Here is a 24,198-nt window from a genome sequence, read left to right on the forward strand (position 1 = left end):
GTTAGCTCATGAAAACACGGCCTGTCCACTCAAATAGATCATTAAATCTTCCATCTCGAGGGCATCCACCCTGAAGGGGGCGTGGGTTTGCACGCAAGCAGCAGACTAGCTAACCAGGCTACTCGGCAGGTTGTTTGACGTGAAAGCCGTTCTGACACACGATGCCGGATTCCTCGTCATGTTTTGGCCTAAAAACGACTTGATACGAAGTGTGGACCGAAGCTAACGGAGGGCGACAAGGTGACGCCAGCTCGTCCTCGCTGTGCTAACTTTACAAAGTGTCAGTGAAAACAACATTCTCCCTTCAAGAAACACTCTGTAAAAGTTTACCGGCAAAGTAAAAGGCTTCTTCTTTAAGTTAAGGTAAGTCGTTGAAACCTTATAAATTCCACCTAATATCGAAGATGAAATTATAGCAGAAATACTTAAATTCAAAAACTATATTGTGTTTGTGTCTGGTTGCTAATTGAATTGAATACTAAATTTGACACCGCGGCTGTGACTCTTACGTAGTATAGACGTCCCTCATTCACACATGTTCACATCTATCCGTCTATTCATTTATCTCATCGTCCAAAATTGGCCAAACATCAAACACTCGTCGTGTCAATACAGGTCTAAACATCCATCTGCACTTTAATTTCTATCATACATCTAAGTAATGCATGTTTGTCCACACACGCATGGAAACAGAAAGTAGGCGCATGAACACTGAACAATCCTTCTTTATTTCTTCATGTTTCAATATTTCTGTCAGGGTTTGATTATTTTTTTTTTTTGTTTGTTTGTTTGTTAGAACTTAAAATGTTGGACACATTTAGAAAAGACGCATCTGCATAGAGTTGTCATCTTAAAGATCCATGGAGGGAAGTGGGACGGGGACAGGGAGCGAGAGAGCGACTGGTCAGGGAGTTGTGGGGGCTCGGGGGGGGGGGGTTATACTGGCACGTCACACCAACGGAAACAAAACAGCCAACAGCAGCACGAGGGAGGGGGCAGGGCAGGGGAGCTGTTGCCAATCGAAGGACGGGGATCTTAAGTGTTTTGGGAGGGCAGGACGGATGGCTTTTACGTTACACTACGCACACACAAACACACACTAAAAGAAACACACAGGTTGCATTTCCCGTCAAAGTTGGGCGAGCCGAGCGGATGTCCCGCTGTCTGTCCTCTTTAGTGCCGAGCCTTGACGCCGCCAAAATAATATTGCACTTTGTCCAGTTCGGCCTGCCTGCGGGGGGCCGAAGGGGCGGACGGGGAGGGGCCCCAGGGCGAGGAGGCCCAACGAGACGGATAACTACTACGGGCGGACGGGGCCCCAACCCGGACGGTCGTCCTTTGGCGGAACGTCCGCCAAGAATTCGAGAGACAAAATCGCCAAAACGGAGGAAGCACTTTCGGCCGAGACGCCGCTAGGCGCTTTGGGACGCCAAGAAGACGGCTAAAGTGGACGCTAACCCCGCCCCGCGACGCCAAGGTGGCGGCCTGGCAGCTAAAGAGGATCGGACGCTCCAGCACGCCGTCAACTTTGTCTGGAATTTTCTAGATAAACATGCAGGTCATCTTTTTGTGGTTATTTACAATAATTACACATTCCCGTCTCCATGGCGATCAGAACAACAACAACGACAACAGCAAAGTCAAAGTCCTTCTCGTGACTCCTCCCACTAATACAAATGAATACTGACTCGGGGGGGGGGGCAGAGCACAAAGATGTGGGCGGAGCGTCGGAATCGATGGCGAACATCACGTTGTCACGGCGACCGGACCAAGAGGAGTTTTGGTTTGGGGAATGCTTTCAGGAAGACAGAGAGCGTCGTCGTCGTCGGGACTACAAACATGGAGGACGCTGCCGCGCAAAATTGTCGGCATGCTAACAGCTAACCGCAGGCTGGTCTTTGGAGCGCTTTTTGTTTGTTTTTGTCAGAGCGGGAAAAAGCGAGCGTCATCGTCGTTGTGCTTCCTGTCGCTCCAACAGCATGGGGGGGGGGATCGGTGCTTGGGGGGGGCACCACGGGGGGATGTGAAAAGATGCCGGCTGACGTGCTAACGTGCTAACAAAGACAGAGCCGATGAGCGGTAAAGTGCGCAACATGGCGGCAGGTCGGGATACGAAAAACATCACCATGCAAAACTCCACAACGCTTTGCATGCTTTTTTCATAGTTATTTATTATTTCTTTCATTTTTTTACTTATTGTATCTTCACCTTTTGGAGGAGCGGTGACATGGGATTGGGGGTAGGGGGCCTCGGGTTGGGTTGGAGAGGGAGCAGGGATGTCCTGATCCACGCTGTCATCTTTCCAAAACTACAAAGGACAACACTGAGGCTGTTTTCAGAATTCTTCGCTTATTCCCAACGACTTCCTATTGGGATTTTTCTAGAGCGGACCTAGATAGTTCCTCAAACGTCCACTGCAAATCCCTCAGTAGTGATTGCGTTCCTGACTAGCTCATCACTAGATGGAGATATTTGTCTAGTGGATCTAGGTCAGGGCTCTCAAACTTGTGACCTGCTGGATGATCTCCAGTAACCTCCACACACGTCGAGACCCCTGACCTAGATCGTCCCTAAGATGCCTCTGGAATGAGTGAATGGTTCCGAACACAGCAACGATGAGCAATATCATTCACTCAATCCTGACTCCCAAATAGCTATGTACAGTATCTGTACTGTACGCAGGTTTATGTAGTGGACCAACATAGTTCCTAAAATGTCCTGTCAAAAAGTCCCTTTGAGGACTGGGAAGTCAGGAATGAGTGACCGATTCCAAAATCTCAAACACGTCTTCACCTTCCTTCGTGCCGCCATGTTTGCGTTTGTTGAGGGACGATGATTGTGGCGCACATAAACCCGTCCGAGACGTCCCAGCGTGACCCAATTTGACTGACTGCTGTGGAAAAGGAGCAACTTGTTTGGCTGTCAGGAGGCGAGCGAGCAAACGAGGAGGCGCGGCCGACGGGTTTGGTTTCAACACAACACGAAAAAACTTTGGTGCACACGCAAGTCGGTTTTGGTTTCAGGAATGAAAAGAAAACATGCTACAAACGCTTGCTTTTGTTTTGTTTGCCACAACACGTCACACAGCTAAAAGCGTTAAAGACTACACGACACGCAGTAACTGAACAAAGCCACTGGATCCCGCTTCCTGTTAGCCTCCAAGCCGCCGTGCTCCGTGCTAGCTTGGCTCGCGATGCCAATACCGATGCCGGGTTGTAACGAGAGCGATCGCTCGATGACGTTATTGCTTGAATGCCGAGTGCTGTTTGTGGTGTTGGGGTCCTTGTTCGCCTCACTTGTGGTGGGAGGCAGGCCTTAGCATCACAGAACCTCAACAATTAGACATGCGCTATGCTAACAAAGCTAATGGTGCCAAGCTTGTATGTTTTTCAAACATGTTGCAACGTTTGGACCCACTGAAAAAAAAAAAACCATAAGGCCGCAAACATGTTATTTCCTTAAAAGGAAGTTCACTATGTGAACGTCTTTTTGTATAGTTGCACTCTGGGGCAAATTGACCTTAACTCTCTGGTGCGGTTTCACCTTAGTTCACTCGACTATACTAACTACTGGAGAAGGAAGTTAGCTTCCTGCCACAAAACATCTTGTGGGTTATTTCCTCCACTGTCTTGAATCTTGTGTGTACTAGCTTAAGCTAGGCTAAAGCTCAGGCTAGGCTAGAGCAAAGCTAGGATGCCGAGCAACTTTGTCGACAACTACAAATACACTCGGCCAGACGGAGGCGATAGACGGCTCTGGCGATGTCAACAGGAAGTGACGTCAACAGATAGTGACGGGAGGCGGTCATGTACAGTAAAAGGAGCACCAAGCGCCGCGAAACATGGCCGCAAGACCAAGTGGGCGGGGCTGCGGTCAGTGGGCGGGCCGGTCACACTTGTAATCGAAACTGCATAGATTGACTACCCTGCCCCTGACTCTATGCCACCTGAGGCCCTTCCCTCCTCCCCACCCTTGGCTTGATGTGTTGCCATGGCAACCTGCCACCTTCAAATGACCCCCCCAGCCCTCCCCTTATTCATAAACACCGGATTTTGTTCCAATCAATCAAGTGAAAGTGGGCGGATTGTTGACTGTCATGAATGACCAATGAGGGGTGGTCTCCGAATCAGGAAAGACTCGTGGGACGCTTTGGCTGTGTTGGGAATCCGTCACTCATTCCCGATCGCAATTTAGATATTGTGGACCTAGATAGTTCCTCAAAGGTCCACCACAAATGCCTTTGTAGTGATTCGAATGTAGGGAATGATTCCCGATGATGTAGAGCTACGTAACAAGGCCATTACGAGAAAATACTCAAATAAATCATGAGCAAATAAAATAAAATAGAATAACGATCTATTGTTTTAAACTGAGTATTTTACAAAATTCTCTTCTTATATTGAATTTTACCCCACAATTTTATACATTTTTTAGCGTACCTTTATACTGTATAGCAAATACCAAAGATGGCGGCAAAGGACTAGTTTTGTCCAAATTAAACTCCTCAACTCACTTCAGCACCAAAATGCCAGCAGATGGTGTCAAAGTTATATTGTTACTCCTTTTGGGCGGAGTGTGAGTTTTTCAGTGACTATCAGAAGACAGATTCCGGGGAAAAAAAATCTATGAATGCCAAACAGCGAATATGCGACCTGTGTATATGATAGCGTGCTCGCTACACAGTGTAACAAATTGTTGACCCCCAACTCTGGATAGCAGGTGCTATATAGTGACTAGGGAGGAATTCGGAACACAGCCATTGTGCGTGTTTGTCGGAGGGCGGGGTGGCGGACTATTTGTGCGGGACTGCACCGGTGGACTTTTCCCGCCAGGCTACGCTGTCGCCATCACCGTCTCGTTAAAAAAAAGGAAAGCGACGCTCCAAAGAAGAAAGAAGCAAAGTAAAATGTGGACGGCGTGCGAGCCGGTTTACGCTCTTTACACGGACAGCGTGGTGCATTTCAGGGTGTTGCTTTTGGTGGGAATTTTGGACCTCGGCCCACCCCAAGTGTGTCCCGTTTGCTGATTGGTTATCTTCTTGCATTTGTGGTTCAAGTTTTTGGGCTTTTTTTCTTCTCCGGCTCCCGTCCGTCTACCGCAGGCGGTCGTCACGGCGACGGGCGTCGTCACGGCGGCGATGGCCGTCGTCACAGCGACGGACGTCGTCACGGCGGCGACGGGCGTCCCGGAAGCTCAGAAGCCCAAAGTCCCGCCGATGGTGGACGCCAGGACCACGCCCAGGATCACGCAGCAGATGATGATCATGATTTTTTTCTGAGGGAAGACATGCAACCGTTACACAGGCAAGGACACTCGGATCAAGGTCACTGGACGATGCCAATCTCAAGTCCCAGGAACTGGACATGTGGATTTTTCACAGAGAAATATGGACCCTCAATGTCTCGGCTGCTCCTAGAAAATCTGTCCATAAATTGTAATCGGTGACAAAGGGCAACTTTGGTGGAAACGATCCGACAGACTATTGACACAGGACTCGGTTGCGGTGGTAGTTATGATTGTGGCCGCTGTTTACCTTGCGAGCTTGGCTCTGGTACTTGACGGCCTTCTTGGTGTCGGAGACGGCTCGCTCCACATAGTCGACAGAGTGCTCCACATTGTACTCGATTCTGTCAATCATCTCGCCCTGAAAACCAGCACAGCACAGGTGAGTCAAGGGTGGTCCCAAGGTTTTGAATAATACAAGAATCTGGCCCATACTACCTACCTGACTCTCTACCAGCATGGCCATGTCCACAAACATGTCGTGAAGCTCTCGGATGCTGTTCTCCAACTTGATGATTTCGGTGTGCCGGGTCTCGATCTCGTTCAGGGCCTGTTTGGTCATCTGGGAATCCATCTTGATCTGACAAGTCATTGACAGGTTGGGACCAGCTCATTCACAAGTCTTTGGCACGTCTGTGACAAGTCTCGGACAGGTCGGCATCAAGTCATTGGCAGGTCCGTCCGTGATAAGTCATTGACAAGTTAGCACTGACCTTTGACCCCGGACCTTAGCAGGTCCTTTACATGATCGTGACAGTTTTGTGACAAGTCAGGAAGAGGTCCCTAACATGTTAGTGGTGACCTTTGACTCCAATCCATTACAAGTAAGGTGTGATGACTTGACCTCGGAGAGCTGCTAAAATGAAGGGGGCGGGATAACACCAAGTGTCCCCTTCAAATTAAAAGCTCGTGCGGCGGCATGATGTGACAGAGGTCAGTGACAGAGGCCGTGTTCACTTGATGTGTCAGCGCACCCGCCAGACGGCGGCCGTTTTGGCCCGTGGCCATTTTGGCCGGCAGCCATGTTGGCTAGCTTAGGTGCGGTGCTTACATCATCGGTGAAGATGGCCAGCTTGCCACTCTCCAACATGTCTTCCAGCTCCTCATTGGTGGTGGTTCTCCCGGCTACACACACACACACACACACACACACACACACACACACACACACACACACACACACACACACACACAGCATAGCACACACAAGTTAGGTTGCCTGTTGTCGTTGCGTGTGCAAGACGTGTATCACGTACTGATCTCCAGCTGCCTCTGAATGCGGTCCTTGCAGCGGTCTCGGTATTTGGACTGCGTGGTGTTGTACTCGGTCATCACCTCCACAAACTTGCGGGACAGCGTGGAGTGCTGCGGGGGGGCATCGGAACAAAACATCACATCTACCGTAAGGCGGTAGAGTTGCCTCCAGTGGGACCTAGTCTTGTTGCATGAACTGGTGAACTTGTTCCGTAAGAATTCACCTGCGTCTTGCGGATCCTGAGGTCCGCCGAAGACCTGTTGAGACCTTCTTCCTGCTCGATGCTTTGCTCGATCGCTGTGGGTAAACAGGCGCCGGTGCTTTTATTGTGAAAACACCAAGAGCGCCTGACTTCCTAGCCAGAGATTACCTTTTAATTTTGAACGAACTTTATTGGCAGTCTTCTTGATGTCGGCCGTCAGATCCTCCAACTCCTGTTTGGTCTCTGCGGGTCACATGTTGTGGTCACTTCCTGTCTGCACGCTCATGCAGGATTAGCAATACGCTAACTTGCGTGTGTGGGTATGAAGATGATAGGTCGCCATGGGAAACACCTTTCCAATCATGCTTTGCCTCAAAGGTTATTAGGAGGGATCCAAAGGTCATGTTAGTGAGGGGCTGTTGTTTGACCAGACAAACTCACGTGCGCTTAAGCGAGAGGACGCGCCGGACGCAGACGACTGGCGGGGTCGGCATGCAACATGCAAACGTAAACGTGGCTGACGGGAAGCAAGAGAGGGTTTGAGAAACAAGAACAAAAAAAAAAATCAATCATCGCGGACACATGCGCATATCAAAGTGGACGTTGGCGATGTTGAGGCGGGACATTGCAATTGTGCAATGACGTCATTAAAAGTCCCCCCTTAAGTCCTCCGAAACGTTTTTTTCATTTGACTCTTGACTCAACTATATAGTCCAGCCGTATCATGTTAGCGCAGAAGAGTGCAAATTAAAGCAAATGCTTTTGAAAATTTGAATACCGGCATCACAAGACTCTGTCATCTGCCGAATGGCTCGACGGCGAGCCAAAATGATGCTAACACCAATGACTAGCTTAAATCCTGCCATGCTAACATGGAATAATATTAGCTTACTTTCATCAGGGTTGGGCGCAGCCAAGATGGCGCTGTGCTGCTTCTTCACCTGCTCCACATCCTCGGACAACTTCTCGATGCAGCCGCGTATCTCCTCCACCTACACGTATACACACACACAAAGACAGACACACGCTTCCTGTCACAACACGGATGACACATGGCATCGCCTCAAACAGGATGTTGGTGATTACGCCTCACCGGCATTTTGGCAGGGTAAGTGTGTGTGTGTATCGATTGTGACATGCGCGTTACCTGCTCAAAGAACTCGTCCATGAAGTGGTCTCGATCCACCTGCACCACCTCCTCATCATCATCACTGTCCTTAGCCTGCAGTTCAAACAACACAATTGCAACTGCTCATCGTAACATGATTTGCCATTATATAATAACCCAGGCCAACTCATATTGCTCTTTGGAATGTTCTATGACGTATAAGCTGCTCCTGAAGGGGAAAAAAAAAAGAAGCCCGTGGACCAATATGGAACCGTAGGGTGGGGATTGGGGACCACTGTAGGAGGCCACGCCCCCCCATGGACAAACATGTCCAGCAAGTCTGGCTCAACTGATAAGCCCACACACACACACACACACAGACAATGATGTGACATGTAGGTCCAGAATACCCTTCACAATAAAAGCATCTGGAAGCAGATGTGCTCAGTGACAGTTACCATGGTAACTGTGTAAACTTCCTGTCTGCACACTCTCAGGTTGTACACACACACACACAAACACACAATCCAAACACGCAAGCACACTTGACACACATTCACACACACATGGAGCAGTGCAAATAAAGGTGATGTGGTGTGTATTGTGCAATGTGAAGCGAGTGGGGGAGGGGGTGGCGTGTAGCAGGGGTCAGAGAGTGAAAGTGGGGGAGGGGAGGGATGGCTGGATGTGGGGGAGGGGAAGGACGGCAGGAGGATAGGATGGAGTCAACTGCATTTACAGAAGGAGGGGGAGTGGGAGGGCACTGCTACAAAATGTCTGCAGCTCCTAATAAAAGCACAACGCTTCTCCACATCACGTTTTCTATTTTCTCTCTCACACAAACACACGCACACACAAGTGAAGAGTGACTCGGGCTCATGTGAAAATGACCTAGCTGCCATCTATGGCCGCTGTGCCCTTCACTCCATGGCTGGATGTCGCGCACACACACACACACACACACACACACAAAGACAACCAGGCGCAAACACACACACACAAACATGCACAAAGATGTTGAAAAGTTTCCAATCGCCTCCATTTTGTAGTCAATGAATTTTGAAGCAATCAGGGCTAACCTGTTACCGTGGTAACCCTTCAAGGCATACTTTCACATGAGTGATGTCAGACGTGACATCAGAAGGCAATGTGACCTCTCAATCCTAGCCTTGTGCCTCGCCACAAAAAGTCAATGGTTATGTCGAGCTCAACTGCACTAACCATATTATTATTTTTATTAATCACACTGTTTTTGTGTTATTATTAATAGAGTGTTCGCCTGCTACGTGTCAGAATTTGAAGCGATCTTCCCTCAGTCTATTTTTAGATACAGTACAGTAGTGGACTACATGGTTGACGCTAAATCTTAAATGACCAATCAAATACGTCCTAATTTCCATATTGTAGAATATAGCAGAGTTGAATTGAGATTAGAAACGATTAATCGAATCCTCTCAAATCTCTACGTAGAGGATTTTTTAGATAGTGAACTGTATAGTAGACTCTTGGGTCAAATGTTCTGGAACACTACTCGGAATTAGCATAACATTTATGCTAATGACTGTTAGCCAGTCTATGATGTTTTGCATTATATGTTAGCATGAAGCAAGTGGACTTTTGCTTGAACTTAAATATGCTGTTCCAGTAAATAATGTCTAATATTCTTTTGTTTCTTGGATGTGTTTTCAGCCAACTTCAACTGGGAGTGACGAATAAACAGCTTGAAGCATGCCCACAACGGTACAAGTGAGGGTCTTCATTCCCTTTCATCAGTCACGTTACAAGACAGCAAAAACGCAACAACAGGTAAGAAGGCTGAGTAATGATAAAGGCTGCCGTCACCAGCCACTGATGGACGTGGAGTAAGTCCTCCTCACCAGTAGTTGGCGCTACACTATATTTGTCACGTATCTCTGCCCACAATGAGTTGTCATTGTGCTCATTAATAATAATAATAATAATAATAATCTATGTGATTTGTATAGCATTTTTCTGGACACTCAAAGACACAAAATGCATTATTTATGCATTCACAATGTGGTGGTAAAGGACGTTGTGTAGCGACAGCTGCCCTGGGGCAGGCTGACAGAGGCGTGGCTGCCAGTAGGCACATCACGGCCTCTCCTTCGGACCACCACCAAACATCTACATCAGTCGGGAGTCGCATCGGAAGCAAAAACAGCCGCCACGACCTGCCACTTCAGCTCACACAACCCTCTGGTGTATTGCAACAGCATCAATGCAAAAGACAGACAGCTCCAGGGACAAAAATGGACCGTTTGGAAAAGAAGGCAAAAAAGAAATCAAGTCTCAACGTGCTTCTGTGTTACCGCTCATGGCAAAGAGGAGAGAAATGTAATTTTCATCTTGAGAAAATGTCTTGTGAATCATCAGAATTTATTTGGGACACAAAAGATATTTTGGCAGTCAAAGTGTGAAAAGAGATCAGGTGAGAATTTCTTTTTTTTTTTTAAGATGTTCTGACCGTGGGGAATGCCAGCACGTGTCAATCCTTCAAATACTGTGCAATCGCTTTTCGGAATCAAATCATGAAAATGACATTTGTAGTTAACATTTACATATATACTTAACATTTTGATTTCAAACGTGGCCGTTAGATTTATTATTTGTATTTACGATTGAAGTTGGTCATAAATGAAAAAACAACCAAAATTCACAGCGGTTTTTGAAGCATTGTTGGAAAATAAATGTTTGAACATGCTGATCAGAAGCCCCTCACAAAACAGCGACTCACAACTGTCAACAACATTGCGCCAATTCAAATTTTGGCTTTTTGAGGGCCAGTGCCGAAATTAATCTGGGAAAGGTGCCGTCAAAAGAATGTGTATGTTTTGCCATCAAACGTTATAACGAGATTCATCACGATTCGTTTCCAGAATTTTGTGAGTCGACAAGCACCAATTTGCTTTACCCGGCCACAAAAAAATGATGCGGCGGGCCCCATGCGCACCCGCCGCCTTCATTTGCACACCTGTGCCTCACATACATGTGCTGTGGATGGATGGGTGGATGGATGGAGAGATAGAAGGCTGGAGGGATGAATGGATGGGTGGATGGATAGTTTATAGGTGCTGCAGAGTGCCCCCCCCCCCCCCCCCCCGCCCGCAGGAAGCATCAGCTGTTCAATGGTGGAAAGAAGGAAGCTTGCGTGCGCGTGGCGGCCCTTAAAATGGGTGAGGCTGGAGGAAGGAGACCTCCTCCAAGGCCACCGTGACCCACTGACGTGGCTTTGAGGGCTTAGGGGGGGGGTGTCGGAGGGGCGCTGGTTAAAAAAATGTCTGCATTTTCTCCTCCTCCAGCAGGTCATCGCGCGCGCGGACGAGGAGCCCATCTCTTTGGCCTCGTGCGCGCGCCCGAGGCCTCTGCGTCGAAGCCCGCGAAAAACGGCAAAATGTCACGGACGCGCCTCATTCACGCACACGCGGGGGGACTATCAATCACGTGACGGCGGCACGTCTTCATCCCTTTGCATGTACGCGTGCACGCACGGAGGCCGCACGAGGGGGAAGAAGAGGAAGAGGAGGGAGATGGAGAAAATGTCAGCTTACGCTCCGCAGTTCCGCCGTTCGATCCTTCATGGCTGCTCGACGACCACGTACGCGGCTGGTCCGGGGTGGGGGGAGCGGGGGGCTCGAAGATGTACAGTATTATATGGTTGGTCCGGGAGTGAAGGGGGGGGATCTCTGTCGTCGGTTTCCCGCCGCAAAATTCCCCCTTTGCGATGTGTCGCTAATGAAGAGGATGGCGAGAGGAAACGAGAGAGACGTCTTCTTCTTCCGCTTGTTCTTTTTTGGCGGCCCCTCTCGTGTGGTTTGGAAAGCAGCTGCCCCCCCCGGCGGTCCTCTTCCTCCTCGTCCTCCTCTTCGTCGTCGGTGCGGTCACAGTGTGGCCCGCAACGCAGCAGCGGGACGAGCGAGTGGGGGAGGGGCGGCGAGGCGAGGAGGAGGCGAGCGGAGAAAGAGAGAGAGGAAGAAGAGAAAGTGGTACTGATGCTGCAGAAAAAGAGGGGGAGGGGCGAGGGATGCGGAGGGGAGGCGCCCACTGCGCACGCGTCCAACCCTCACCGCCACCCCCCCCCACCCCTCGGGCTGACACCGCTGCCGCCCTCATGCGGCGGCAAGGGGAACTTTTCAGGTGTGTCTGCACATGCAGATTCTCTGCTGCTCTGACTTACGAGTGGAATTTAAATCATGACAATTAAAAGACACAACCTAATCAGACAAGCAAAAACTATACATAAAACAGTTGTCAAAGAAAAGTCAGGAGACATGAAAATTCTGAATGAATTTAATGTAGGTCATTAAATAGTATGTAATAGGTACCTGAACTATCAACTTCTTTTAAAAATAATTTCAATGATGGGGTTGATTTTATAAGTTAGATCTATGGATGTAAACATTTTGCAACATATTATAAAGGTTATTAATGGTACATCTTTAGACTCCAAAAGACTGGTTGTGGTTTGTTTTCCTTTAAACGTAACGTTATATTTTGTTTGCACAGGTTCTTTTTAGAATAGAGCACCAACAGGGTCATACGTTCAAGTGTACTTTGACAAAGTGGATCAAAACGAAAAGAACACTTGTGTTAACAAAGTTTTATAGTGAAAAAAAACAACGTGTGACGTCATGACGTAGCTGGCACAAGATTACCGTAAAGCATGTAAAAAACGAGTAAAATTCTTTAAGGGGAGGCGGTAGTTGTGTATTGGGCATAACTCGGTGCTTGGTCAAAGGCGGATGCACCTGCGCCGAACTGGAGCGCAGTTTAGCGTTCGTTTGAGTTTCTTAGGGACATAGAATCAACTTGCTGATGTGTCTCAGCCTGCCAACTGCCAGGAGGACTCGCCTCGTGCTTCGGCCTTTGGGAGGATCGCGCAGCCACCCCACTTCAAAATGGCGTCAACACGTGTGGGCGGGAGAAGGCACTGCACCTCTACTCGGATAGTTGCGGTAGTTCTGGAGGAAGCGCCAGAGAGGCGGGAGCGCCGCGGCAGAAGACGCCGACAGACGAGAGCATTCAGGCCGCCGCAGCGAGCAAGCGAGCCGTCCCCCTCCGCACGCGACCCACCATAATTTTGGCCAGGCGGAGGCGCCGCCGGCTTCCACAGCGGCCCTCGGCATGAACCGCTAGTATGAACGGAACCGTGTACATTCCCTTCTTCCAGGGCCAGCTCGAGTCTGTCCTGGAGCAGGTGGTGCAGCTGGCCGTCCACGAGATCAGCTCAACGGTTGGCTCCAGCCTCAACGCGTTGCTCCTCGAGGCCGCCGTCCAGGAGCAGGAGAACAGCCGGCTTCGGCTCCGCTTGCAGGCGTGGGAGAGACCCTGCGGGCATGACGAGGGGGGCGCCGACAACCGGCAGGGCCAAGCGGAGGCGGCGGCCCGCGAAGACTACGGCCCGGACGCGGGCAGGACAAAACGCCCGCAACTGGTCGAGCCCCGCGGATCCACTGGCGTACCCACCGACAGCCGCAGACTGGAGCAGAGGTGCCGAGTCGTGGGTAGGCGAGCGGGCGGGCGGGCGGCCGTTACACAACACAGCATGACACGCCAGCTAGCCAGTCAGCGCGTTACGTAAGCTAACGTGCCCCCACGTCACAGGCCGCGCGGATGATTGACTGGCGGACGATTGCCATGGAAAAATAATAATGTTAAAATAATGTCGAGATCAAAAAATGGCGAATGATCATGTGCTCGTTGTGTGAGGGGGCAGGGACCTGATGTCCGTCACTGTGATGTCAACACAACACAGGTCAACGGTCAAGTGTTCCTGATTTTGGTGGCCTGATCTCCAGTTCAACTGTCAAAAGCATTTTCTTTTTGTTTATTTGACGGTTTTATCCCTGCCATGGTGCAGGGCTTACACTCGCCAACATGGGTGCAAAGAATGGATAATTTGTTTTTGCCCAAACATTCGCCAAATGTACGGCTGTACATTTCAAAGTCAAAGTCTGCTTCATGGTCAATTTCTTCACATGTCAAGACACACAAAGAGATCGAAATTACGTTCCCCACTATCCCACGGTGACAAGACACGTTACACAATATACTTACAAGTAAACGGCTGACAGTCAGAATATAGCGCAAAAGTACAGGACGTTATGCAGCCGAGGGGGGAGAGAGCTCAGGATCCTAACAGCCAGGAATATGAAGCTGTTGGTGAGTCTGGTGGTGCAGGAGCGCAGGCTTCTGTACCTCTTCCCACAGGGCAGAAGATCAAACAAAGAGTGAGCGGGGTGACTCACATCACACACAATCGTGGTCGCCTTGCGGGTGAGATGGGAGGTGTAAATGTCCTTCAGGGAGGGGAGTGAAGCACCAATAATCTTACCAGCTTATTCTTGTCATGTTGTAAACGTCCAGGTCAAAATCTTCACTAATGTTGTCTTTTGGCTTGTGGCCTCTCAGAGCAGCTGAAGTGCGCCATGGAGCGCGTCCTGCACTCAGCCCTGTGCCAACTGAAAAAGATGGTAGAAGCTTCCTTTGATGACCTCCTGCTGGAGATCACGCAGAAGGAGTGCGAGAGGCAAGCGCTGCAGACCCAGCTGGACCGCCGGCTGGCCACCACGCACCAAGAGGCTCCAGACAACCCGGGGATTCCCATCGGCTTAGAAGATGCCCTCAAAGACGCTGGCCGAGAGCAGCCCAGGGCTGAGGAGGCGGGCGGGGCCCGTGGAACGGAGGACAAGGCGGACGCCGTGGCGTTCGGGCAGAAGTGGTCTGGAGACATCTGGAAGCTGACAGGGTCAGCAGGAGGAGGCGGGGCGGCTGGGCGCAGTTCAAGGGAGGGCCCTGCCCCACCGCCGCTTCCTCCCCACATTATGGAGCTGACGCTAGAGTCGTCCCCCCTGCAGGATCCCCGCTGGACGCCCCTGGAGGACATGGACGTTCTCGGCCCCGACCGGAACGCCACTCCTCCACCTGCACCTCCGCTGAGGCCTTCAGGTGAGCGTAAACAGCTGATGTTTGACACACTTGCCGGAACAGAACTGCAAAAGCCTTTTTTTTAATTTTTTTTTTTACCTTCATGTATTTAGAGACACATTGGAAAAAAAACAGGTGACTGAAAACAGCAGTTTGCAGCAACAACTGTTGAAGCTAAAGATGACAAAGCAATTCAAGGGAAACTCAGCAAGCTCTCAATGTGTTGCTTTTCCCCAAACAGGAAGTCGGGGCGGTCGCTCGTCAGCCTCCATGTTGCAGCGTCTACTGACGGCGTCGCAGCTCCCGGAAGACCACGCAGGCGGCGCCCACAAGAAGCCGCAGGGCGCTGAGGTGGCGCCTGCTGACCAGGGCGCCAAGCAGGAAGAGGACGAGCACAAGCAGGAGGAAGAAGAAGAAGGAATAGAAGAAGACGAAGAGGAGCAGGATAAAGGGAGAAAGCGACGCAAGGTCTGGTCCGAGTGCGAAGACTGCGGCCGCAGGTTCAGTCGCGTGTTGCTGCTCAAAGCTCATCGGCAGATCCATGCCGACGCAGGCATCTCGCCATCTCAGTGTTCGCACTGCGGCAAGACGTTTTCCTCGGCCGGCCGCCTCCGCAGCCACCTGCGCGCCAAGCACCAGTCGTAAGCCCCGCTACGCCTCGCCCCAACCCAACCCATCGGCACAATGGTACACGTCCACAAGCGTGCGCTTATGGCGGGTCTTTGCGACCAATGTCAAATGTGCCAAAAGGGAGACGACGCCTTCATTGTGACGATGACCACTCCAGTTTTCGGCGCCATCGTCGGATCGATCACTTTTTCCATTTACGTATCTATCCCCTCGTCGCCATAGATGATCGTTCGCAATATGTATATAAGAAGCAGCACTAGTTTTGATTTTTTTATTGTGTTGCCACTCATGCACACTTGAAGCACATTTAAACACCCCAAAACTTAAAGGAATTGTCGGGAAATCTGATTTGAGATACAAGTGTTTTGAGTTAGGAGCAAGGAAGCAATTCAGTTCCTATCTCAAGGCTTTCGAGAGCCACGAATGATCCCAACGCGACTACCACATTTACTCATTCCAGACTCTCCTGAAAACTCAAAAACAAAACTACTCCAAGAATTGCTTCAAAATGAGCCGTCGAGCGCGGGTTCACCGCGTTCGAAAGTTGTCTGCGACAAAGCTGACGTCGGCTCGGCTCTCAGGACTGCTGTCAAGTTTATCCTCATGTTTCACTTATAAACGTTTACTGTGACTTGCTGGCGTTCCACCTCTTACCTCATGACCTCATTAGATGGTGGTCTTTCCTTTCCTTTTGTTACCTCAACAGGAAGGCTCGCCACCGGTTTGTTTGCGTTTGGCGGCGATGCCCAAGCACTGATGAGAACAAACTCCGCATCAATGTGAATTTCTCTGCTTTAGATTTAATTTGTTCTCGCAAAACCTCAACAAGAGCTTTTCATAGTGTTTGCAAACAGGAGTTAGACCAAAAGTGATGGAACTCAACTGAGAATTCAAAATTCAAATCTGATCAGGTGAAATGGGTGCAGATTCATCCATCCATCCATTTTCTGTACCGCTTAGTCCCCACGGGGGTCACGGGCGTGCTGGAGCCTATCCCAGCCGTCATCAGGCAATAGGCGGGGTACACCCTGAACCGGTTGCCAGCCAATCGCAGGGCACACAGAGACAAACAACCATATGCACTCTCACTCACACCTAGGGACAATTTGGAGTGCTCAATCGGCCTACCAAGCATGTTTTTGGGATGTGGGAGGAAACCGGAGTGCCCGGAAAAAATCGGTGCAGATTAGATTAATAAAAAAACAACCAATAAAAATACAGGTTTGGGTACACTTGATTGTCAATGAGCAGTACAATTTCAGTATTGCGGTTATTCCGAAGAAAAAATTGTCACTTCGCTAGCCGGTCCCGCCAACTACATCATAATTTCTTTCATGTCCATTCTTAAATCAATTTAGCTGTCAAAATGTCAGTTTTGGACGTAACATTTTACTTTGGACCGACACGTCTCACACTCAAAGCACGGAAGATGAAATATTAATTGGAGCTTTTCTACTTGACTTTTGTTTTTGATTTATTATTTGTTCTTTGCGATGGTCCTGTCTGTGTCAAGTGACAAGGCTTTGTTGACCATGAGAATGCTTGAGCGTTTTCCATCTGGAAGTACATGTGCCGTCTTGGTGAAAAATTGTCGGGGTCCAAAGTCAGGACTATAAGCTTGGAAACCAACCGAGATCGCGGAAAAGACCCGTCTGAGCGAGCACCTGACTTGGATTTTGCCAGTCTGGCGTTCGTATGACGACCGTTGTATAATTATAATAAACTTTATTTGTATAGCACCTTTCATAGAAAAAATGCAGCTCAAAGCGCTTTACAATAATGCAAGAAAAACATGACGAAATGGTCGAGGTCTCTGATACACGAGAACGTGTACAATTGGTTATGTTGTGGCTCGCTTCATTGCCGAACAAACAGCAACTTCATACCGCCTTCCCAGCTCCGACGTTGAAGGTAAGAAATTGTCGGGGTCCAACATGTGGACAAAACTGGTGGGATTCGTTTGTTCAATAGAAAAAAAATCATAATTTAAATAAAGAAAGAAAAAAGAAACTAAGGCGATTAGTCTCGCACAATTCTTTGAAAAAAAAGGACTCTTCAAAAGAATCCAACGTTTGATGCTTTAGCTCAAATGTGTTGCCATTTATTTGTCCCATCTCTCTGAAGCCTCAAGTCTGCCTCAGCAAGAGTTTGCTGGCAAGTCATGTTGAACTTGAGCAAATGGCCTCTGCTCCTGTTGTTGAGCACAGAGGAACTTGCCACCATCCAACAGGTCTGTGTCTTTGGAGCATCTGCTAATGAAGCTATCTACATCACAAACGACAACAAGGTGCTCCCACGCTGTTCCCTTTCGTTCGATTTTAGTTCTTATTTGTGTCGGTCCATCGTTTGTGGTCACGTACCTGATGTTTAAGGATTATTAACCTCACAATTGTTTTCTTTGTCCAAACGTTTCAAATTTCATCTCACTAGTGCGTATTATTCATTTCTGTAGTTGTTTTTTTCTCCATGAAATTGGATTGGTCATTTTTGTGTTGACTTAAAATATATTTGCTTTGACTTTGGAAAACACACTTCAACATTTTTCCTGACCTTCTGACATTTCAGGGACATTTTGGCACATTTTCTGCCTTGTCAGTTTGAATTCATGTCATGTCTTTAAAACAAAGGGATGTATTGATGATTAGACAAGATATTTGACAGATTGATTCTTGAAATCATTCTTAGTCAAAGACTGTCAAATCCTCTGAACAATTCTATTGTGGAAAAACTCATTAAAAATAATTCCTTATTATGTTCGGATATAATTTTTCCTATGAATTGTAACATCCATCACAGGTATTTGTGTTTGGCGAGAACTGCAAAGGCTGCCTTGGAACAGGAGACGGTTTAAGCACCATTGTGCCGAAACAACTCAGCTGCCTGGAGGGGAAAAAGGTGGTTAGCTTGAGTTATGGCAGTAGCCAACACATGCTACTGGCAACCGAGGGTAAGTCACTAAGAAAAAAAACATGACATTCCTGAGGGAGGTGATGACTTGAGCTCAGCAGTGCACTCAGAATCTGGTATTGTCTTAGATGGGAAGCTATTTGCTTGTGGAAACAATATGTACTCCCAACTGGGGGTCGTCACGAGGGGCATCTGTGAGCTGTCCCAGTCGCTGGTCACTGTCAACATTCCGAACATGAAAGTCAAAGAAGTGGCATGTGGTGCTCATCACTCCATGGTCCTCACGGAAGATGGAGAGGTAGATAGCGTTCCCGATGACACGGCGAGAGTCTTTTGATTTGATTCTTATGGTTTTACAAAACGACAGGTCTTTGCATGGGGTATTGATGACTGCGGCCAGGCGGGTTCAGATTCCCCGGGTATCCGGTCATTCCCCGGAAAGGTGGGCGGCTCGTTGCAGGGTAAAACGGTGATCGGCATCACGTGCGGAGAGTCCTTTTCCATGGCTCTGCTGGATAACGGAGAGGTGAGGCCTTTCGTGTCATTGTAAAATCGGACAAAGTCAACATTGCTCTGCAGCTATTTTCTTTGCATCTAGATTCACGGATGGGGCAACAATGACAACGGGCAGCTGGGTGTTGGTAACGACATCTATGGGTCGTTTATCCCTTGCCACCTGTCTGCTCTGCAGGAGTCTTGTATAAAGCAGGTAAGACTTTTTGTGATGAGGACAGACGGCAGCTGCAGTAGCAGCAGTGTTTCATCACTTTTTCTCCTGTGTAGGTCGTGTCAGGCTATGGCCACTCCCTTGCTGTAACAGATAAAGGACTGCTTTATTCATGGGGCGCAAACACTTTTGGACAGCTGGGAATTGGTGACAAGAACAATTGTTTTAACCCAGTGCAAGTTATGGCTGATGAAGAGAGGTACGGTGACACTTGTAATGCACGTCTGTCTGGATACAGTGGAACCAAACGGATTGATTGGGGGAAGGGGTCTTTCCATAAAATACATTGTTCATCGAAGAATTTCTGTGGCCTAGAAACATCCAACACAGGGCAAATATTGTTTCGTATTTTTTACGTCAAACTCATTTTTTTCACGGGCTGCATTGTAGTCATAGCTTCTTTCGGAGGGCCATTATGACTGTCAACCCAAATAAATGTATGAGCACCTCACTATATAAAGGCTACAAAACAAACAGACGAGAAAAAACTGGACAAATATAAAAAAAAAAGATTAAAAGTAAATTTGTAATTCTAGTAATAACACACGAGTTTGAGGCGCTATTTGTCTTCGCGGGCCACATAAAATGATGTGGCGGGCCGTATCTGAACCCCCCCCCCTCCCCCGGGCCTTGACTTTGACACCTGTGTTTTACGTCATCTAAAATGCCCATTATAGAACAAAATTATTGTAATCTTGAAACTCTGTTGTAAAGTTCGAAAAAATGCATTCCGGTGTTAGTGGGGGAATTTAGTTCACACATTTATTTATTAATCCTCCAGGTTTGTCGAGGTGGCCGCGTGCCATTCGACCAACACGTCGGCGGCCAAGACGCAGAGCGGCCATGTGTATATGTGGGGTCAGTGTCGGGGTCAAGCCGTCGTCATGCCGCGCCTCACCCACTTCACCAACACGGATGAGGTGTTTGCCTGTGTCGCGTCCCCCCCGGTCATGTGGAGGCTGATGTCAGTGGGTGAGCAAAACATTTGAATCTTCTCTTTCCGATCAACGCACTAATCAATCGACGCACGTTTTACGCTGCTCTAGAGCATGACGACCTCCCCCTGACAGTCACAGAGGCTCTGAAGAACGAATTTGACAGTCCAGAAAAGGCAGACCTCAAGTTTATCGTCGAAGGCAAATGCATCCACGTTCACAAAGCTGTGCTTAAGATCAGGTGTGTGCACGTGCGTGAGCAACGACAAAAAAAAAATGAAGGTACTCCTCACTGTGCAAATGTTTTCAAGGTGTGAGCATTTCCGCTCAATGTTCCGGTCCCCGTGGGTGGAAAGTCATCAGGAAGTGATTGAGATCAGCCAATTCTCGTATACCATCTACCGCTCCTTCCTGCAGTTCCTCTACACAGACACTGTTGACCTTCCACCTGAGGACGCTATCGGTCGTCTATTCTATACTGGCAATGTCAGCTCCGCCTGCCGGTAGATCTGCGTATGCATTGTTGTTGTGTTTCTTCTGCAGGCCTGCTGGACCTGGCCACCTCCTACTGTGAGAGTCGCCTGAAGCATCTGTGTCAGCAGATCATCAAGGGAGGAATCACCATCCAAAACGCCTTTGCCCTCTTTTCATCTGCCAAACAATTTAATGCCGAGGTACAACATACATTTGATCCTCATTCATAATTACGCTACCAAAGTCGACTTTTGCAAATACGCTGTCCAACACAGAAGGCGATACCTAGTGGACAAAAGAGGGAATTTCTTTGTTCACAACTCAACTTTTTCTTTTGCAGGACCTGGAGGAATTTTGCTTCCGATTTTGTATCAGGCATCTCACTCAGGTGACTCAGACGCCAACCTTCAGTCAAGTTGACGGAAACATGCTCAAAGGGTTCATCATCAGAGCAAGCTATGCTGGTGCCTTCAGGCACTAGTTCTCTCTGTTTAGTAGGCTTTAGAAAATGTTGGATGAGCCAGAGGCACAGCACCTGAGACGTCTTCAGGACTTTTGTACTAACTGCAGTCTGCAAACGGAACTTCTGTTTTGGTTCGGTGGTGTGGTAGATTGGATCGAGCACTCGAGTGCTCGACTGTGTTGGTCTGTCTGTATTGGAGATGCAGGGATCGTGTGGCGAGGGCTGTGTTTAGTCGTGACAGAGCACCCAGTAAAGATCGGCTCGTACTGCATCCTTGCCTCCGTGTGTTATTGTTAGAGCAATCAATAAGCAACCCACTATGAGTGACAACACTACAGAAGTTTATCAGAGCATAAAGCCACAACATGGTGTCAGAAGACGGAGTTACGGAGTAAGTCAAGGACAGTATTCAACGCAGCACTACAGACGCTGAAGTCTACCCTCACACAAGCGCCTGTGCTGAGGTACTACGATCACAAGCAGCCGCTGACTCTGCAAGCAGATTCCTCAAAGGATGGACTGGGAGCCTGTCTGCTGCAAGATGGCCACCCGGCGTGCTATGCATCATCATTCACGGACACTGAAAAAAGATATGCGCAAATCGAGAAAGAATTACCGTATTTTGCGCCCTATTAGGTGCACCGGGGTATAAGGCGCACCTTCAATGAATGGCCCATTTTAAAACTTTGTCCATATATAAGGCTCACCGGACTATAAGGCGCATAAAATAGAAGCTTTACTGCAACAAACTGAGGTTGACTAGGGTTGCGGTATGCACCCACTAGCCAATAACCAACGAGCCCTCTGTAAACAATCGCGTTTCTCAAACGATCTCCTATAAAATGATTGGAACTGACTAAAGTTCGATCTAACGCATTGGTACTACTTACCTATGTTTCCCTTCCATATCGATCCGTAGATTTACTCGAAACATGAACAGAGCAGCCTATTTTGACATGAAATAGCCTCGCGCGTATAGCAGCTATCGTTATAGCATTAGCCATCCGCAATTTCCTATGAGCCTCAGCAAAGTGTAAACAATCGCGTTTCACAAACGATCTATAAAATGATCAGAACTGACTAAAGTTCGATCTAACGCATTGGTACTACTTACCTATGTTTCCCTTCCATATCGATCCGTAGATTTACTCGAAACATTAACGGAGCAGCCTATTTTGAAATGAAATAGCCTCGCGGGTACAACAGCTATTCGGTGACGCCCCCTGACTATAGTTACCGTAATGTTGGGAAGCGATGCGACCTTGTAATTTACTAGTCGTACTAAAACGTACTAAAATATTTTGGCAGAGCACTGTGTACAACCAGTATGGATCAACAAATTCATCATTTGATCCATATATAAGGCGCACCGGGCTATAAGGCGCACTGTCAACTTTTGATAAAATTTTAGGTTTTTAGGTGCGCCTTATAGGGCGGAAAATACGGTACTTGCCATAGTGTTTGCTACTAAAAGATTTCACCAGTATGTCTACGGCAGAACAGTAACCGTGCAGTCTGATCACAAACCTTTGGAGGTTATCATGCGCAAACCGCTGAGCAAAGCGCCAGCACGGCTGCAAGGGATGCTTCTACAACTGCAGAGGTAGGATTTAAATGTGACATATACACCAGGCAAACACATGTACATCGCGGACACGCTCCCACGCGCCACAGCGAGCAATGACAGTGATAATCTCAATGAGAACCCTTGTGACGAGAGAGTTGTGTCTGCCTTCGAATCCACAGATGCGCTGAGTAAGGAAACACTTATCCAACTGAAATCAGCAATGGCAGCAAATGGCGTGTTACAAGCTGTATGTGAGAAGCACTTGAAGGGCTGGCCCATGAAAAAGAAGAGTCTGGACAGTAAACTACACAGTTACTGGCCAATGAGGGACAATATCAGCATAGTGAATGACATTGTAATGGTCAGAGAAAAATTCATACTACCCGAGAGCTTCAGGAGAGTCATTTTGGAGAAGCTGCACCTTGTACACCAAGGCGTGCAACGTACTAAAGCTAAAGCAAGAAAAGTCCTTTACTGGCCTGGCATGGCGCGAGACATAGAGACAACGGTGGAAAAATGTGTGCAGTCCCAGCAGCTACAGCCCAAACACCAGGCTGAGCCGATCATTCCACACTAGGTTCCTGAACTGCCATGGATGAAAGTTGGAGCTGACGTCTTCGAGCTGCATGGTCAGTCGTACGTGCTGTTGGTGGATTACCTGACAAAATATCCAGAAGTGCTCAACCTGACTGATAAGACAGCTCGCACGGTGATTCACAAGATGAAGTCTGTCTTTGCCAGACATGGGATTCCTAAGGAGGTAGTGAGTGATCATGTCCCATTCGCCAGCTATGAGATGCAGTCATTTGCAGCTTCATGGGAGTTCAAGCTCACACACTCCAGCCCAGGTTTTCCCTCTTCAAATGCAATGGCGGAGCGGGCCATAAAGACAGTAAAACACGCGCTGAAGAAAGCAGTGCAGACACTGGGCACTGACCCACATCTAGTGTTGCTGTCGCTGAGAAACACACCGGTGACAGGACTACTACACCTGACACCTGCACAGATGTTGATGGGTAGAGTCCTGTGCAGCACACTTCCATGTTCCAGTGCTGTGCTGAAACAGTCGGCCCCACAGCATATTCTCAAAAGAATACAGGACTTGCAGTCCCCCCCCCGACAAAAGCAACACTACGACCAGCGTGCAAAGCTACTGCCAGTGTTGACCCCAGGAGACACGGTACACATGCAGACGCAACGTAGCTGGGAGCCAGCGGTTGTCATTAGAGAGCGAGATGAAGCACGCTCCTACACTGTACAGACACCGGCGGGGAGGACACACAGGAGGAACGGTCGACATCTGAGAAAGAGACACCCAAGCCTGTTCAGAGACTCTCACCCTGATGAACATTTGGACTCTTGAGTTTCAACATACTCAGACTACTGCAACAATGGACTCACCACCACTGGAACTGGTACCACGCAACCCTTGTCCTGTGTGTGTGGACAGCACGCCCACATGCTATACCAGGAGTGGCAGAGCGGTTAGGCGCCCTGCCAGGTACACTGATTGACATAAAGTGATGTTGTTACTCACTTAGTGTTAAGAAAAAAGAAGGAAAAAAAGATAGAGAAAATAAAGGGTGGATGTTTTGTGTTTATCGTGAAATGTTATAGGTTCGAAGGGAAAGAAAAAAAGAAAGGTCAACATGATTCACCAAACAATAAGCTTAACAGAAAAGCCATTTGGTTTATTGAAACA

At 48.5% G+C, this 24,198-nt stretch overlaps 3 protein-coding genes and 1 long non-coding RNA gene across 7 annotated transcripts; 3 read left to right on the forward strand and 1 right to left on the reverse strand.

Moving 5' to 3' along the window:
* Window positions 1–98: 98 nt before the first annotated feature.
* Window positions 99–10,640, forward strand: LOC133170112 (uncharacterized). The gene is made up of 3 exons (XR_009718510.1): window positions 99–363; window positions 7,642–7,848; window positions 9,538–10,640. It is a non-coding gene; the product is annotated as an uncharacterized LOC133170112 (long non-coding RNA).
* On the reverse strand, window positions 4,340–11,741 carry stx1b (syntaxin 1B). 3 transcript variants are annotated; one of them, XM_061302783.1, is made up of 10 exons: window positions 11,418–11,741; window positions 7,888–7,962; window positions 7,633–7,732; window positions 6,909–6,983; window positions 6,762–6,835; window positions 6,540–6,648; window positions 6,335–6,408; window positions 5,726–5,863; window positions 5,534–5,644; window positions 4,340–5,274 (listed from the first exon to the last, which is right to left on the reverse strand). In XM_061302783.1, exons 1-10 carry the CDS (start codon window positions 11,445–11,447, stop codon window positions 5,194–5,196), a joined length of 867 nt encoding a protein of 288 aa, XP_061158767.1. In that variant the 5' UTR covers window positions 11,448–11,741; the 3' UTR covers window positions 4,340–5,193. The 3 variants fall into 3 exon arrangements, with proteins under 3 accessions (XP_061158767.1, XP_061158766.1, XP_061158768.1); XM_061302782.1 differs by having other exon boundaries at window positions 5,534–5,863; XM_061302784.1 differs by lacking the exons at window positions 7,888–7,962; window positions 11,418–11,741 and adding an exon at window positions 7,182–7,257 and having other exon boundaries at window positions 7,633–7,774.
* A 505-nt stretch (window positions 11,742–12,246) lies between these two features.
* On the forward strand, window positions 12,247–16,054 carry si:dkeyp-113d7.10 (GDNF-inducible zinc finger protein 1). Of its 2 annotated transcripts, none has more exons than XM_061302772.1 (3): window positions 12,247–13,370; window positions 14,278–14,814; window positions 15,035–16,054. In XM_061302772.1, exons 1-3 carry the CDS (start codon window positions 13,004–13,006, stop codon window positions 15,436–15,438), a joined length of 1,308 nt encoding a protein of 435 aa, XP_061158756.1. In that variant the 5' UTR covers window positions 12,247–13,003; the 3' UTR covers window positions 15,439–16,054. The 2 variants fall into 2 exon arrangements, with proteins under 2 accessions (XP_061158756.1, XP_061158757.1); XM_061302773.1 differs by having other exon boundaries at window positions 13,057–13,356.
* A 1,530-nt stretch (window positions 16,055–17,584) lies between these two features.
* LOC133170111 (RCC1 and BTB domain-containing protein 1-like) lies at window positions 17,585–21,184 on the forward strand. The gene is made up of 11 exons (XM_061302785.1): window positions 17,585–17,710; window positions 18,220–18,370; window positions 18,459–18,628; window positions 18,698–18,856; window positions 18,929–19,039; window positions 19,114–19,256; window positions 19,839–20,029; window positions 20,104–20,233; window positions 20,304–20,455; window positions 20,536–20,666; window positions 20,807–21,184. Exons 1-11 carry the CDS (start codon window positions 17,585–17,587, stop codon window positions 20,945–20,947), a joined length of 1,605 nt encoding a protein of 534 aa, XP_061158769.1. The 3' UTR covers window positions 20,948–21,184.
* Window positions 21,185–24,198: the final 3,014 nt, after the last annotated feature.

This window comes from Syngnathus typhle, linkage group LG17 (genome assembly GCF_033458585.1).
Source record: "Syngnathus typhle isolate RoL2023-S1 ecotype Sweden linkage group LG17, RoL_Styp_1.0, whole genome shotgun sequence".
Lineage (NCBI taxonomy): Eukaryota > Metazoa > Chordata > Actinopteri > Syngnathiformes > Syngnathidae > Syngnathus > Syngnathus typhle.

Bases quoted from the DNA above. Each gene is read 5' to 3' on its own strand.
- stx1b (XM_061302782.1), bottom strand. From the start codon at position 11,447: ATGAAGGATCGAACGGCGGAACTGCGGAGC. The intron at 6,409-6,539 runs GTACGTGATACA...GTGTGTGTGTAG, and splicing joins TCAGAGGCAGCTGGAGATCA to CCGGGAGAACCACCACCAAT. The intron at 5,864-6,334 runs GTAAGCACCGCA...ATGACTTGTCAG, and splicing joins TGGCCATCTTCACCGATGAT to ATCAAGATGGATTCCCAGAT.
- si:dkeyp-113d7.10 (XM_061302772.1), top strand. From the start codon at position 13,004: ATGAACGGAACCGTGTACATTCCCTTCTTCCAGGGCCAGCTCGAGTCT. The intron at 13,371-14,277 runs GTAGGCGAGCGG...GTGGCCTCTCAG, and splicing joins GCAGAGGTGCCGAGTCGTGG to AGCAGCTGAAGTGCGCCATG. The intron at 14,815-15,034 runs GTGAGCGTAAAC...TTCCCCAAACAG, and splicing joins ACCTCCGCTGAGGCCTTCAG to GAAGTCGGGGCGGTCGCTCG.
- LOC133170111 (XM_061302785.1), top strand. From the start codon at position 17,585: ATGTTGAACTTGAGCAAATGGCCTCTGCTCCTGTTGTTGAGCACAGAG. The intron at 18,857-18,928 runs GTGAGGCCTTTC...CTTTGCATCTAG, and splicing joins CTCTGCTGGATAACGGAGAG to ATTCACGGATGGGGCAACAA. The intron at 20,234-20,303 runs GTGTGTGCACGT...AATGTTTTCAAG, and splicing joins AAAGCTGTGCTTAAGATCAG to GTGTGAGCATTTCCGCTCAA.